Source organism: Eublepharis macularius, chromosome 1, assembly GCF_028583425.1.
Source record: "Eublepharis macularius isolate TG4126 chromosome 1, MPM_Emac_v1.0, whole genome shotgun sequence".
NCBI classification, from domain to species: domain Eukaryota; kingdom Metazoa; phylum Chordata; class Lepidosauria; order Squamata; family Eublepharidae; genus Eublepharis; species Eublepharis macularius.
In genome coordinates, this window is record NC_072790.1 from 120,350,549 (window position 1) to 120,365,708 (window position 15,160).

The 15,160-nt window shown below is 40.7% G+C and overlaps 1 protein-coding gene across 1 annotated transcript in view; it reads right to left on the reverse strand.

Annotated features, from left to right (window-relative positions):
- Nucleotides 1-14,509, reverse strand: part of TXLNB (taxilin beta) — a 42,788-nt gene extending 28,279 nt beyond the window's left edge. Inside the window, exons 1-3 of the mRNA XM_054993454.1 lie at nt 14,438-14,509; nt 2,667-3,117; nt 1,795-1,886 (exon numbers count right to left, since the gene is read on the reverse strand). Of these exons, the coding sequence (XP_054849429.1) occupies nt 1,795-1,886; nt 2,667-3,102 (528 nt within the window). The 5' untranslated portion in view covers nt 3,103-3,117; nt 14,438-14,509. The remainder of the gene's footprint in view (nt 1-1,794; nt 1,887-2,666; nt 3,118-14,437) is intronic.
- Between the last annotated feature and the right edge of the window lie 651 nt (nt 14,510-15,160).

Sequence of the window (15,160 nt, forward strand, 5' to 3'; positions counted from 1 at the left end):
ACCTTTTCATATCACAGAGATGAGTCTTAGCACATGCTAACATTCGCAAATCACCATCTGTCCTGCTGAGTCAGACTACTGGCCCATCTAGCTCAGCATCGTATATTCTGATCAGCAGCAGCTGGTCATAATCAAGCATGAGGTCTTTTCTAACACCTGCTACCTGCAGTTCTTTAACTGGAGTTGCCAGGGGTTAAACCTTAGACTTTTCTGTGCAGGTGCAGGGACAGGATGGAAACTACAAAGGGATTTGCTGACCAAACAGATCCACTCAAATTACTGTAACTTGACAGTGAAACTACTCACCTCGAAACAAATGGTTTAAGATTTGCAGATGGCTTTCCAAATGTCAAAAGGAAGAGAATAATTTCACATGTTGCCATTTTTTGGCCCTGGCAAACAAGGACACTTTGCCTTGACTGTCAGAACATATTTCTTCGTTATGAGTGACCCAATTGATTCTTAAGTTAAAAATGTGCCACATACATTACCAATGTTCTGCCATAGCAAAATAATATCAATCACATCATATACTATCTGTTGTCCTCACCTGGATTGCCCAGGCTAGGATACCATGATCAATGGTATGGAAAGCCACTCAGACATCTGAGAAAATTAAAAAGTCGCACTCAGGGGTCATTTCGTAGAAAAAGAGCTGGAGGAACTCATTAGCATAACTCATTAGCATATGCCATGCCTCTTGCTATCACCAAAAGTGTGTAATTAGTATAACTGATTTGCACATGCCACACCCCCTGACATCACCTATTCTGGCTGTTTTGGACCCAATCCTGGCCATTCAGGCGCTGAAAATAGCTGAAAAGGGGCCCAAAAATGGTCAGGATTGGGCCGCTGATGAACTGGAGAGTGATCCACCACCTGTCAGAGGCCCGATCCAGGCCATTTTGGCCCCAATCCATGCTGAAATGGGCCCAAAATGGCCGAGAGGGGCCACCTGACATGTGACCTCTTTGGGGAACTGCATTCCTGTGCGTTCCCCCTTGAAATGAGCCCTGGTCGCACTCCCCCATCAATCTCCCAGCACAGATCATCCACCAGGGTGACCAAGGTTGGTCCAGTCCTCCTGTGACCAGGCCTGCAACCAGATTGGAAAGGATCCAAACAATCCATTTTGCCCAGGAATCCTTGGGGCTGTTCAACTACCCCTCCTTCAGTCTCCTGGCTTCAGAATGGTACATTTGAGACTGGATAAGAGTTATTCAAATCTCCTGGGTCCAAGGGAGATATCTTTAGGAGGAGAAATGTGTTTCAAGGCTGGGGCCACCACCCCCTCTCCCAAGGAGGTGTTTACTGTCTTCTCGACCTAGTTAGCTAGCCTCCTCACTCCAGAAGATTTAAGCAACCATGAAGAGCCAGGGTCATGTAAGCAGCCTTTTCAAAATTCACTGGAACATTCTCCCCTTATGTTATTGACCACTATAACACTGCCCCAAAGTATACAGGCTCATGAGTGTCTTATATGTTATGAAGATAAATGCAAGAGTTAGGTTGCAACCCAGAGTTCAGTGCTTTCCACTGAAGATCCCTGATAAAGGATGAGCTTCAGCTTCTACTGTCCACCTTCCTCTTCTCCTCCAAGTGAAGACCTTCAGATGTCTACATATCAGGGAAGAGAATGACAGAACCAGGCTGAAGAAACTAGTTTCCTGTTCTGTTACTTCCCTAGGATTGTAAAAGTACAGCATTAATCTCCATTAAACTAAAGGTCACTACATCTTTTTAAGCCACAGTTTTGCCTTTCCACCCCCAAATTTTCATAAATTCTATACTAACCAGCTCAGCATACTTCTTAAATAAAATGTCCAGCTTCTCTTCTGGTGTATTCAGCTTATTCAAATGTTGCATCAGCAGGGTAGCTTCTTTCCCTAAAGCAAGTAATAAAGGAAAGATATAAGGTCACCTTACAGACTGTACTTTGGAGTATAAACACCTTGGGTCATACATGCAGGAGAATGGTAGTAATGTGGTAGCAGGGCTTTGAGGTGGTTAAATAGAGTACAGGTAGAGGATTTCAGCTTTGGATGTTCCTTTGTATAAAACAGTTCAGTGCAAACTGAAAGCTAGAACAGCAGAGAGAAAACTACCCTCTCTCTTTCTTTGCTAAGCTGATTTTCTACCAGTAGGGATTTTTTAATGGAAGGCAGTATTCCAGATGTGATCCTATATGATCCTTCCATTGGCAATCTAACATGGTACAGGTCTGTTCTGTATTGTTACCGATATTCTATACACGCAAACAATTTTTATTAATATGATGTTTTGGGTAAAGGCAAGCTGGAAGAATGATGAAATGACTATTTATTTCAGCCGCAGTGTCACTATGGAAGAACACTCCTATCGCAGACCAGCCAGATGCATTTGCAACATATACAAAACTCTGGCTTTGAGATGTATAGGCTTGTACAATCCAAAAAAGTCAATTGCCATGCATTCCCTGATTCAGTCATGGCCAACTTCTATTTTTTAAGCATTTAGCTAATCAAAGGAAGCCTTGTTCTTAACTAAGTCATGCTTTTTTTGCCCCTGACCAGACGAGAATGTGTGTCAAGCATTGAAATGCTACAGAGACCACTGCAGCGTCTTTCCAGATATAGCCAATGAGTCATGTTCAGTTCTGCATTCCAGATACACAAGCAGCTACTTGCCTAGTCCCTTCAGCATTTTCTTTTCTAGTTTCTGCTCCTTGTGAATACTAGATTCTTTTGATCCAGAGGCATCCCCAGAAGCTGCCTGGTCCTTCTCGGCCTCATCATGGGCATCTTCATATTCTCCGTCATCATTATTAAATGATTCTCCCTTCTCAGGTTTGTCTGGTCCTTTAGTATTTCTTTCCTCCATCAGACTGGCAGCTGACCCATAGGTTTTAATAATGTCCTCCAGCTGTCGGCTCAGCTCCTCAGATATATCACAGAGCTTTATTTCAGGCAGAGAATGTGCTGCATTCTCAGGGGATGGAGACACAGGAGTTGATTCTTCACTTTGTTTCTCCAAGCCATTCTGAGTAGGTAACACTTCAGAGCAGTTTACAGAAGATGGCGATTGTTGTTCAGGCTGGTGACTGGTTGGTTGGTTATCCTCCATTGTTTGAAATGTTACCTGGCAGCAATGAAAGTTGGGTTTTAGACAAACACACTGGTGATCAAGAATCATGATCAGCATTGTATCAGTACAAGCAAACTAGCAATCTATTTTTGGACAGCTGGCGGAGAAATGCCCTCTATTTGGGCTACATCACACTATTGGGAGTCTTAGGGGCTGCAAAACCTTCACATTCTTTCCAAGAATTTTCCCTGTCAGTAAAAGGACAAGACACAGGAGAGAAGCTAATTTCTCTCAATAATCCCTCATTGTAGTGATGGTTCTCACAAGCATCTAGTACTTAAATTCTGGTTATGCAAATGCTTGTAGCTAACAGAACAATCTAAGGGTTATCTTATACCCTGGCAGGAATATGACATCTAGGACGGGATAGAGATGTGAGGAAGTAAAATTCTAGATTGTATTTTTTATTTATTATTTATTTATGTTATTTATAGTCCACCTTTCTCACTGAGACTCAAGGCAAATTACACAGTGTAGGTCAATACAATCAATGGCTAGAACATTCAATAAACATTCAATAATACATTCTCTGTATTCTCATGGCTCTGGTATAGCTTTGCGTATTGCATACACATTGGGATATACATAGAGTTGTCATAAGCTGATGCACTGTTATACCATGGAAGGAAGCCAAGGCAGAGTAAAACATCCATATAGAAAATCTTTCAATATTGCAGTAGTTCAGTGGCTCTTGCACACAACTTAGTAACGTTTCATCATACTGCGGATGAAACAAAGGTGTTCTCCACATGGCTTGTGTGGTTTCCACCCCAAAACAGACATTCTACATAGAAGTTGCCCAGTAGTTTTCCTGCCCCAGACCTCAGGAGTCCACCCCCCTTCCACAACTGGGTTTTTCCAGTTTTTTAAAACAGACAATTGTATTTTTTAATGTGTTAGAATAATGAATTTTTCAGGTTCTCTGAATTTACAGCTTTCATTTTGTTTTAAAACTGACCTTCTTTATTATGGAGATATGCCTTTCCCCTATATCACTGCAACAAAAGAGGCCAGAGACTAACTTTTTAAAAAATTAAATGCTGGGAATTCAGACCACTTAAGGGACAGACACATTATTATAACGATGTAACAATATTCAATTACTGATTGAAAGAAACAAAAAAGGGTGGAGGAAATGGCTGCCATGGGGCTAGAGCAAGAAAAATGGCTGCTGTGTGGACAGAACTGGGAAAATCTAAACTTTCTTGTCCACATTCCAGCCAGCCAGGTTTTTTTGTGCTATTTCTCAAAACTTAGCAGCAAAAGAGTTTTGAGAAAGATTAGTAAAAAGCTGGCAAAATTCAGGAGGTGCATGAAAGCACCACAATGCCACGGGGAAGCAAAGGAAAAAACTGCTTTCCAACAGTACTGAACCCAGGGCGAATAAACCATGGGGAAATGGCCAAATATAGCTTGATTAATATGACCATCTGAGACAAATTATTCATAAGAAAGTAGAATTTAGATGTTAAATGCAGTATCAGCAGCATAACACTTCAAAAGCAGAAAGGAATGTTATCTGAACAAGGACCGGTGTTTAAACTGATAGTGACTGACATTTACAGTCTCTTCAGTCCCTTTGTTTATGTTTTCAGTTCAGTCCATCAGACCTTTGTGTGTAATTATTTCTCCTAAAAGTTACCTGGAATCTGCAAGGGAGAATTCATTTAAAATTTAGGTACAGAGAAATTCCTCTTACATTTTGCAGACAGCTGAAGCTCTCATTGAGCTTTGCCACTGCTGGGCTGGCTGATAAGACAATCCACAATTAGATCAATAAACTTTATTCCCTTTCCTCTGACTGAACTTCTAGCCGGATATTGTGAGTGCAGTCCACTCAGGATCCCCAAAGTCTAGTCAATTACTATTATGCTTAAAGAAAATACACCTGCCAAAGAAAACCAGGTAAAATGGATATTCTATCATAAGGGAAACAATGCAGTACAAAAGGCTGGAAATGATAGTCATTTGACAGTCTTCTGATAGTCAGCACCTAGGATGCAGTTAAATAAATCTACACTGTGGGGCAGAGTATTGGTTTAATAACAAGATGTGATGGAACATCTTTCTGCAGTCATTGACTAATATTGCTTGCCAGTCTTCTGAGTGAACAGACTGGAATTCAAATCTACCATGAGACATACTGAGTGATTTTGGGCCAGTCATTATCTTTCAATCTAATATTTCATTGTTTTGTTGTGATGATAAAACAGAAAGAGAAAATTCTGTGTATCACACTGAATTCTGAAGAGGCGGGATAAACCTCTGGTAAACATATTGATCACACACCTAAACATATTGATCATATACCTAAACAAGATATGCTGATAATCATAGGTGACTGGAACGCAAAAGTAGCAGAATTAAACATTGTTGGAAAATTTGGACTAGGATCATGAAGTGAAGCAGGAGAGCGACTCATAGAATTTAGTGACATCAAAAACCTGTTCATTGCTAACATATGCTTCAGGCAACCAAAAAGATGATTTCACACGTGGAAATCACTGGCTGAGGGGTGACCAATACAGGAACCAAATTGGAAGCAGATGGAGAAGATCTATTCTCTCTGCTGAAACAAGACCAGGAGCTGATTGTGATAGAGATTATGAGATGCTAATATTAAAAATTAGAATAAAGCTGAAGAGAAACACTAAAAGAATCATAGTGCCAAAATACAATCTAAATAATATTCCTGAAGAATTTAAAGACTATGTAAAGGACAGATTTGCAATGCTAATTTTAACTGATCTTGGGCCAGAAGAACTATGGGCTGAAACCAGAGATATTATCCAGGAAGAATGTGCAAAGACGGTTCCTGTAGCCAAAAGAAAGGAGAAGCCTAAATGGATGACTGAGGAAACTCTTAAAATCGCTAAAGACCGATGAGAAGCAAAAGCAAAAGATGACAGAAATAGAGTCAGGATTCTAAATGCAGCTTTTCAGCTAATTGTACACTCAGACAAAAAAAATCTATTCTAATTACCAGTGCAAAGAAAAAGAAGACAACAACAAAAAAGTAAGTGCAAGAGATCTGTTCCACAAGATTCCAGGAAATCAAAGGGAAATTCAAACCACGGCTTGGGATGCTGAAAGATCAACACAAAAATACAGTATCTTATCAGGACAAAATAAAGGAAAGGGAAACAATACATGGAAAAACTATACAGAAGATATGGAAGGATGACAAATACTTTCAAAGAAGAATCTTTTGACGAAGAACCAGAAATCTTAGAAAGTGAAGTAAAAGCTGCACTCAAAGCAATTGGGAGAAACAAAGCACCTGGAGTATATGGAATACCCATAGAGCAATTTCAAACTACAAAAACAGAGTCCATCAAAATCTTAACAAGAATCTGTCAACAACTATGGAAAACAAAACAATGGCCCACAGACTGGAAATGCTCAGTATACATTGCAATTCCAAAAACGGGATGCAGCAGTCTACCACGTTAATTTCCTATGCAAGCAAAGTGATGTTCAAAATTCTACAGCAAAGACTCTTACCATATATGGAACAAGAAATGCCAGATGTTCAAGCGGGATTCAGAAAAAGAAGAGGCACCAGAGATCACATTGCAAAATTATGATGTCTAATGGAACATACCAGGAAATTTCAGAAAACAATCAGCCTATGCATTATAGATCACAGCAAAGCTTTTAGATCAAGATGGGTAGCTGTGTTTGTTTGAGGCAGTAGAAAAGAGCAAGAGTCCAGTAGCACCTATAGAACTAACAAAATTTGTGGTAGGGTATGAGCTTTCGTGAGTCACATGAAGAAGTGAGCTATGACTCACTTCTTTGTGTGATTCATGGCTAAGCTCACTCGTGAAGTAGTGAGCTGTGACTCACAAAAGCTCATACCCTACCACAAATTTTGTTAGTTTTATAGGTGCTACTGGACTCTTGCTCTTTTCTACAGCAAAGCTTTTGTCTGTGTGGATCATGAAAAGCTGTGGATAGTGTTAAAAGAAATGGGGGGTGCCACAACATCTGATGGTTTTGATGCACAACCTGTACTCTGGACGATAGGCTACTGTTAGGACACAATATAGGGGAACAGAATGGTTTCCAAATGGCAAAGGTGTCAGACAAGGATGCATATTATCTCCCTACCTGTTCAACTTCTATGCAGAGTATATCATAAGGAAAGCTGAATTAGATTTAGAAGAAGGTGGCGTGAAAAATGGTGGAAGGAACACTAGCAATTTGACATATGAAGATGACACCACATTACTGGCAGAAAATAGCAAAGTCTTGAAATGACTACTGATGAAGGTTAAAGGAGAAAGTGCCAAAGTAGGATTACAGATGAACATCAAGAAGATAAAAGTAATGACTACTGAGGAATTACACAATTTTAAAGTTAACTATGAGGAAACTGAAATGTTTCAACATTTTCTATTCCTTGGCTCAATCATCAACCAAAAGGGAAACTGCAACCAAATACAACTAGCTTCTCTTGGAGCCATTGTCATTTGGGACAATGACTATAACAACAACAACAGCAACAACAACATATATGCCACCCTTCTGGACAACTTAACTCCCACTCATAGCAGTTTACAAAGTATGTCATTATTATCCCCACAACAATCACCCTGTGAGGTGGGTGGGGGTGAGAGAGCTCCAGAACTGTGACTGACCCAAGGTCACCCAGCTGACTTCAAGCGAAGGAGTGGGGAATCAAACCCTGTTCTCCAGATTAGAGTCCCACTGCTCTTAACCACTACACCAAACTGGCTTCTCCACACTACACTGTATGCATCTCTTAGCCAATGTGAACAATCACTGGCATTGGCTGAAGCACTTTAACAGCCCTCCTAGTTCCGCATATAGTTCCTCTGTACCTGCTTCATGTCAGCCAATCAGAAACTGCTTGACTAAAATCTGCCTTTCTGTAGCAGTGCATTTATCCAGATAAGTTTTGTTAGTCTTATGGCATTGTTTATCAGATTGAATTAATTGATTAATCTAAGGACTTTCCATATGATAACTCTATTGCACAAAAATTGATAAACTGCTGAGAGGGAATCTAAGTATCTTTCTCCCAACTGGCCTTGTTTTAAAAAAAAATCACAAAAAACTCAAGAGAATAAGTCAAATAAGAAACAACTTTGACAAATCCAGAACCAAATACAAATGTAAACTAGGTGGCAGTATGCCTCAACAATAGAACATCTGCACCCAGAAGGTCCCAGCTTCAAGCCCCAGTGTCTCCATTTAAAAGGAACAGTGTAGATAACGTGAAAGACCCTGCCTGAGACCCTGGAGAGCTACTTGACAGACCAGTAGTCTGATGACGACTCAGTGTCATGTGTACAAACGACTATACTCATGAATAAATTAAGCTGAAATAGTAGGATTTCAATCAGTTTAGTAATTGAGATTTAGTAAAAGCAAGTACTTCAATTTAACTTTGGTAACTGGTTGAGGGGCAAAGGAGTACCTCCCTAAACTGAAGCTTTCAAAAGTGGGGCAACTTTTACCAAAGACCAAATCAGTGTAAGAGAAAACCATATGCTAACAATAACTGTGAATGACTGAGAAGGATAAAGTGTGCTTGGAATAAAAAAAGACAAATGTCAGAGTAGCAGCATATGGTTGACCAACAGCTAGTTTGCCTCCCGGCCAAGATAACCTCCGCCTGCTTTTAGTTGCCTCTTCTCTTGTGGCATCTTTTAGGAGAGAATGAGAGCTAGAGGGAAGAAAGAAATTTACTTTCTTAGCATTTGTGGATAAATACCAAGACATCCATTTGACAATGTCTGTGACATCACTGATAACAGGCAATGCTACTCTCCCTGTGTGTATGCAATATGACAGAACTGTTTAAAAGTTTGATGTGACTTCTTCATTCTTTTAAAACTTGAGCGGTGTGCCACTCAAACACTAATGCAGCTCTTAGAAAATAAAAAAATTGGTGATCACCACCAAGGCATTCTCCTCCTCCACAGAAATGCCTTCATTTCCTTTTTTCTTTCTAGTTAAAAACTAGCACCGTGAAGTCTATATTTTTCTCTTCTATAGCACCAGAGTTTTCATGTAATATTAACAAAAGAACTGCCTTACACTGAGCTATTGGTCCAATGGTGTCTGCCCTGGCTTCTGAGACAGTCTTTTTAGATAGGCCAGGGACTGAACATGAATAGTAGACCTTCAGCGTGCAGGCTATGTACTCTGATACTAAGCTTCTAGGAGATAGTTTTTGTTATTAAAAACATGATGAGCATACTAACGCCCAAGGCGCTGCCTCTGTCTTTAAACATTTTATGATGACTGTCTATTCTGCTTTTGGCAGTGTACTCACTACTAAATTACAGTGTACTCACTGATAAAAGTACACAGGGAAAAAAACCATTGTTTTTTGTTGTCACCAAAGAAAGGCCTTTAGTTGTAGTCAAACACTCTGGCTTAAGCAGTCACTGGCCTCACTGTTCTGTATGCTAACTGGCTCTTCTACATAGGCAATTTACTCCTCCCTTTTGAGTATTTGCTCCTCAAGGATCAGATTTGTTTTGACCAACTACCTTTCTACACGCTGCTTTTAATGCCTGTGCACATTTTATGTCGTGTTAGTGTTTTCGTCTGCACCGCCATGAAATAAAGAGGATTATGTGGTGAAGTGTGGATGTCATTGTTGACATCACTATTGATGTCACTGGTTCCATCACATCACCACTAGCCCTGTTTTTATTTTTGCGCATGCCCAATCACATTATTATGTTATGATGTTATGATGACTGGAGGTGCCCAGTATTAAGATGTTAAACAAAAAACAAAAACAAAAGAGAAACAAAAGCAAAAGGAAACCCAACATGGGACACATGCAGAGTTGGTACAGAATAATCCCGAACACAGATCTTTTGACCCAAAAGCATAGATAGATAATCTTTGAAAACCTAAAAGAGATCTGTGAAACCACAACACAAAGTAATCTTGTCATGATATTTTTATGACATTATAACATCATTATGCTCAGTTATAAGTAAAATCCCCAGTATATGACAGCTGTGCTCCTGAGTAGACATTTTTGTTTATGACTTACGATTCCCTCCCTGATGCAGTCCAACCTGGAGAGCCCTGCTCAGGCTGACCCAGAAGCCGGCATCGATGGGGCAAACCAATATAATGCAATAATACCGGCATTACAACATTATAACAACATTAGGGTTTTTTTCAAAAATAAAGACACAGGGAAGGAGGAGGGAGGAAGGGGGAGTGAGCAGCTGAGAAGAGGATGGAGACACTAATCAGCAAGAAGTGGCTTGCAGAGGGAGGGAGGAGAGTGGAACAGAGAGCAGAGGGGAGAACTGAAAGGAAAATTCTTCATGATTGAAAAAGCTGACTCAAAACTGCAGCAATAAAAACATCAGGGAATAAGTACACACAGAAAATTCAAAGAGAACTCTTGAGAATACCACATCGAAATCTGAAAGGGGAGTTAAATGTGCAGAATTTGGAAGAAACCCCAAAGTGGTATGAGGCCGGAACCAATGAAAATCAGGCATGTGGATAAGGCCAGGAATTCAAAGCTAGACAGCGTAACTTGAGCTCACAGGCATTCAAGAAAGTGAACAGCAATTAATGAGCTATGTGGCTAACAGGAGGGCTCTAGTGACCACCAGTCATGTGAAGATCTTAATGGGAGCTTATCCTTATAAGTAGTCTAGAGTCGAGTTGAATGCCAGACGGCTGGTGAATATGAGGGCTTAACTTCCTGTTATATTTTCCTTACATTCTGACTAGGTGCACATAATCATTCATTCATTGGGAGCAGGGTTGCCAGGTCCCCTTACCATCTTGGTGGGAGGCTGGGGACCTGGGGCTTACCTTTGTTATGTCCTCAGTATTTTCCTTTTGTGCATGCCCCATGCCCATGTGATGACATCACTTCCAGTGACATCATTGGGTGACATCATTATGCGGCTGCAGGAGCATGCATTCACTTTGCTTTGGGCCAATTTGGGCCTCAAACAGACTCAATTCAGCACATTTGGGGCCCAAATCGGCCCGCTGCATAGTGCGTGCTCTTGGGGTGGTGGCGCATTATCGTGCCACCCCCAGGAGTGCGCCCGGGAGCCTGTTCCTGTGCCCTTCTCCTCTGCTGGCCAGCTGAAAGCAGGGGATCCCTCATCCCCACCAGGGGAATGGGATCCCTAATTGAAAGTCTCATGTTGAAGACTTAATTCCAGGCATATGTGCACCCAATTTTGATCAAGACTATGGTGTTAGGGGAAAGGGTGCCTAAGCCTCACCCGTGTGCCATTTTTCACAACCTGAAATCAGCCCATGGAACTACCATTTACTTCTTTGTAAAACTTATGTACATGTGATTTCCCTAAAGAGAGGTAAATAGCAGCTCCCTGTAACTGTTTCAGGTCAGAAAGCCTGGTGGAGGGGTTTCTGCCCCTTCTCCCCATATGCCATGATCCCCATCTGCATCGACCTGCATGTACCTGGGAATTAAGCTTTCAGCATGGAACTTGCAGTACATGTCTGACCATGTGGACTCAGGAAGGACACAAGGAGACCTGAGACTCAAGTTGGCTTACACAGAGTTAGTCAATGTGAGCAATGGCTGGAACATTCAGTAAACAATGCAATAAGTTATGGATTACAGAAATTTGAAAGCAAACAGAAATCCAGTTCAGAGCTGAAACGATGTATAAGCAATTTAACAACATATTAAATGAAGCAGAAGCTACCCAGTAGGAGCATACTCACAGCAGAAATAGACAGTACACAGTAGTATAGTCCATAGTCCTTGTTCCTTTACCTCTGAACCATTTCCTTACAGCACAGACCTATAAACTGGGTAGAAAGCTCTCCTGAATAATTCAGTCTTTCGTTGTTTGCAGAAAGCCAGGAGTGTGGGAGCTTTCCTAACTTTATCAAGTAGGTCATTCCATAAGATGTGTGCCACAACAGAGAAATCACATGTATGGGCAGTTGTTGATTTTGCCCACTTGTAGGGTGGCATCTGCAGAAAGTTGTGTAGTTGGGCCCTGAAAGAAAAGTCTGTTGCCTCCTTACAGGATGCCAGACATCTCTTGTGGCTACTACCACAAAAGTGAATGTTGTAAAGCTGTAAAACTTCCAGACTCTATGGACTTCTTAGTATTTGTACATTACTTTGGATGCTTTTTTTACGTTGGAAAGGCATAGATATGGAAAAGATATTATAACAACAACAATGTGCTTATATACAACTCTTCTGGACAGATTTGTGCCACACTCAGAGTGTCTCTACACAAAACCTCTTACATGAGGATGCTCAAGTGCAGGGTCATGCAATGTTAGCCGGGAAGCATAGTTTAATTTCACCTCTCTACAGGAGGGTAGTTTAAAAAGACAGAGCTGGCAGAGATTGCTCCTCAGAGGGTTTGTTATTTTCATCTTCACCTCTCTGAAGACTCTGTCAATTTCACCACCCCCAGGAGAGATGAAGATGAAATTAACAAACCCTCTGAGGAGCGATCTCTGCAGGCTCTGTCTTTTAAAACTATGTTTACCGGCTAACATTACATCTCTATACACTTGAGCAACCTCATGTAAATGGTCTCATGTAGAGAGACTCTGAGTGTGTTGAACAAAGAATCTCTCTACACAAGACTTCTGACATATGTTCTTCACATGTTGGGAGATGCAATGTTAGCAGGGAAGTGTAGTTTTAAATGACAGAGCCAGCAGAGATCACTCTGGAGGGGACAGATTCTCTCACAGCCCTCCACCGCCTCTGTCATGCCAGACTCTCTCTCCTTCTGGAAGCTACAGCAGCATACATTATGTTCAGTTTCATTTTATACACCCATACCCATTCTATGACCGTACTTTGGTAGAATTGCACCCCATGTGCAGTTGTGGGAATTTGATCCCAAAATTTATTTAGATAGAGGGAAGAAAATGTCTCTGCTCTTGGCTTCAGGTAAGTAACCTGCTCTGCAGGTAGGTAATGTTGGCCTGCAGTAATATATCAGGATTTGAGTCCACAGAATCTTGAAGACCAACAAGATTTTCAGGGTATAAGTTTTCAAAAATCAAAGTTCCTTTTGTCAGATGGGGTATCTGAAGAAGGGAGCTTTGAGTCTCGAAAGCTTATACCCTGAAAATCTTGTAGGTCTCTAAGGTGCTACTGAACTCAAATCCTGCTGTTCTACTCTTGGCAGTTAATTAACACAACTTAAGAAACTTGTAGCAGAGCCAGATTTGTTTACAATTCATCATGCAGTACCCTAGTAAAGTGTTCCTGAAAGGCTAAAAGTACCCTGATTTGACAATGGTGATAATTCTTTCTCTGTTCAGCAGTGACAGAATATACACATGCAGTTTACTTCTGTTGCCAATTCATTATACTTTATGCTTATATTAGTTTTTGAACAACTAGCCAGCCACACAATGCTTCTTAAAAATAAGTTTTGGTTCCTGCTGTTTGTACTAGGGATTGGCTAAAAAAATGCTACATTCCTTATGACAAGAATAGATCCACCCCTCCTTTCAGTAGGGAAGTTCAAGAATTTGACGTGCTTGTCTATTTTTAGATCTCGGCTGCCCACCCTGAATGCAACAGAGAGACACACGGCACCTGCTCTGGAGTCACAAGTTATTTTAATCACAACTGGAAAGGAAGGGTGGTAGTAATTGCCCTTGATAGTGACTCTATTCTTGATACTCACCAACAAACAAGAAAATGGCAATATGTTTAGGCTCTTACAAGAACATGGCAGGCACTGAGCACTAATTAAACTTAAGTGTAATAGGGAAAATAAAAATGAGGCCTACATTATAATCTAAAAAAAATCTCTCTGTTGTATACTGATTAGTCTAGATACAAATGTGTGGTGTTTATAATTCCTAGCTAGTGAATTTTATTGCAAAATGGAATGCAGAAGTGATGTATCAGTAGCAGGTTCAAAATATATTTGAAATTCGTAGTAAAAAAAAAGATAAATTATTCCTAAGCAGAAAGGAATCATCTCCTGAAAATACATGCAATGCTCCTATCTCATGTCTTGTGTTTTATCTGAACTCTAGTTAATTGTTTTTTGCAATAAAAAGCATATCACTCAAAAATAGTTTTCATATAATTCTGCTTTTGACCCCCCACCAAATGTCAACTTCCCTTGTCATTTTTAATGGAAGTGCCAGTAATATTGCTAATGTACCGCATACTCCAGTTTTCCTTCATGTAAAGTATTTAAAGCACATGGAATGAAACAAACAGCGCTCACAATTTTTCTTTTAAAAAAAGCCACTCTCATCATTACCAAGCCATGCTGCTAAGTGGCTGAAGAAGGAATGTCCTGATCACACTTACCTGAGAAAGAAGGGGAAGAAGAAAATGGCAAGAGGAGGGCTTAACAACAGCTAGAGAGGCAGAAAGAAGAGCTACAGGACACTTGTACTCGGTTCCTGCCACAGGGGAAGGGAGGAACTCCCCAACTAGGGAAAGGGGAGGAGTGGATGACACAGCATGCAAGATTAGTCCAGAGTGCAGATGCCAGCTTCCAAACACCAGATGCAAAAGGAAAGAGAACAGGACTCATGTCTTTCATAGTAGTATGCAAAGAAGTGAGGCTTTCAGCAGGTACTGCTTATTGTACAGGTAGAGAAAAGTTGCACTCATTGAAATTCCCTCTTATATACAGCTGTTGAAGAGCCCACGTGTTTGTTAGCATCTGGTGACCTATTTCTTAAGGGCTGCGTCTAAAAAGTGAGGCAATGCAAAGCAGCTTACAAATTAGGGGATAGTTTTTCAGCAGCCCACTATCTTGGGACAAACATTATGCATATAACAAAGCATAATGAGCAAATTTTGTGAAGAAAAGCAGCTCTTACAATGAAACTTAGGAGCAATTTAGAGCAGTAAAGTGGAAGGGGAGGAAAAGAGATAGTTTTATCCCCCCCCCCCCGGGTCATTTTCCAGTTCCCAATTGTCTCCCCTTCATGGGGTTCCATATATGTGCAAATACACACCTGGAGATCCTTGGAAAGATGAGCAGCTGGAGATGTGCCTTGGTGTGATAAAATGGCCATCTAA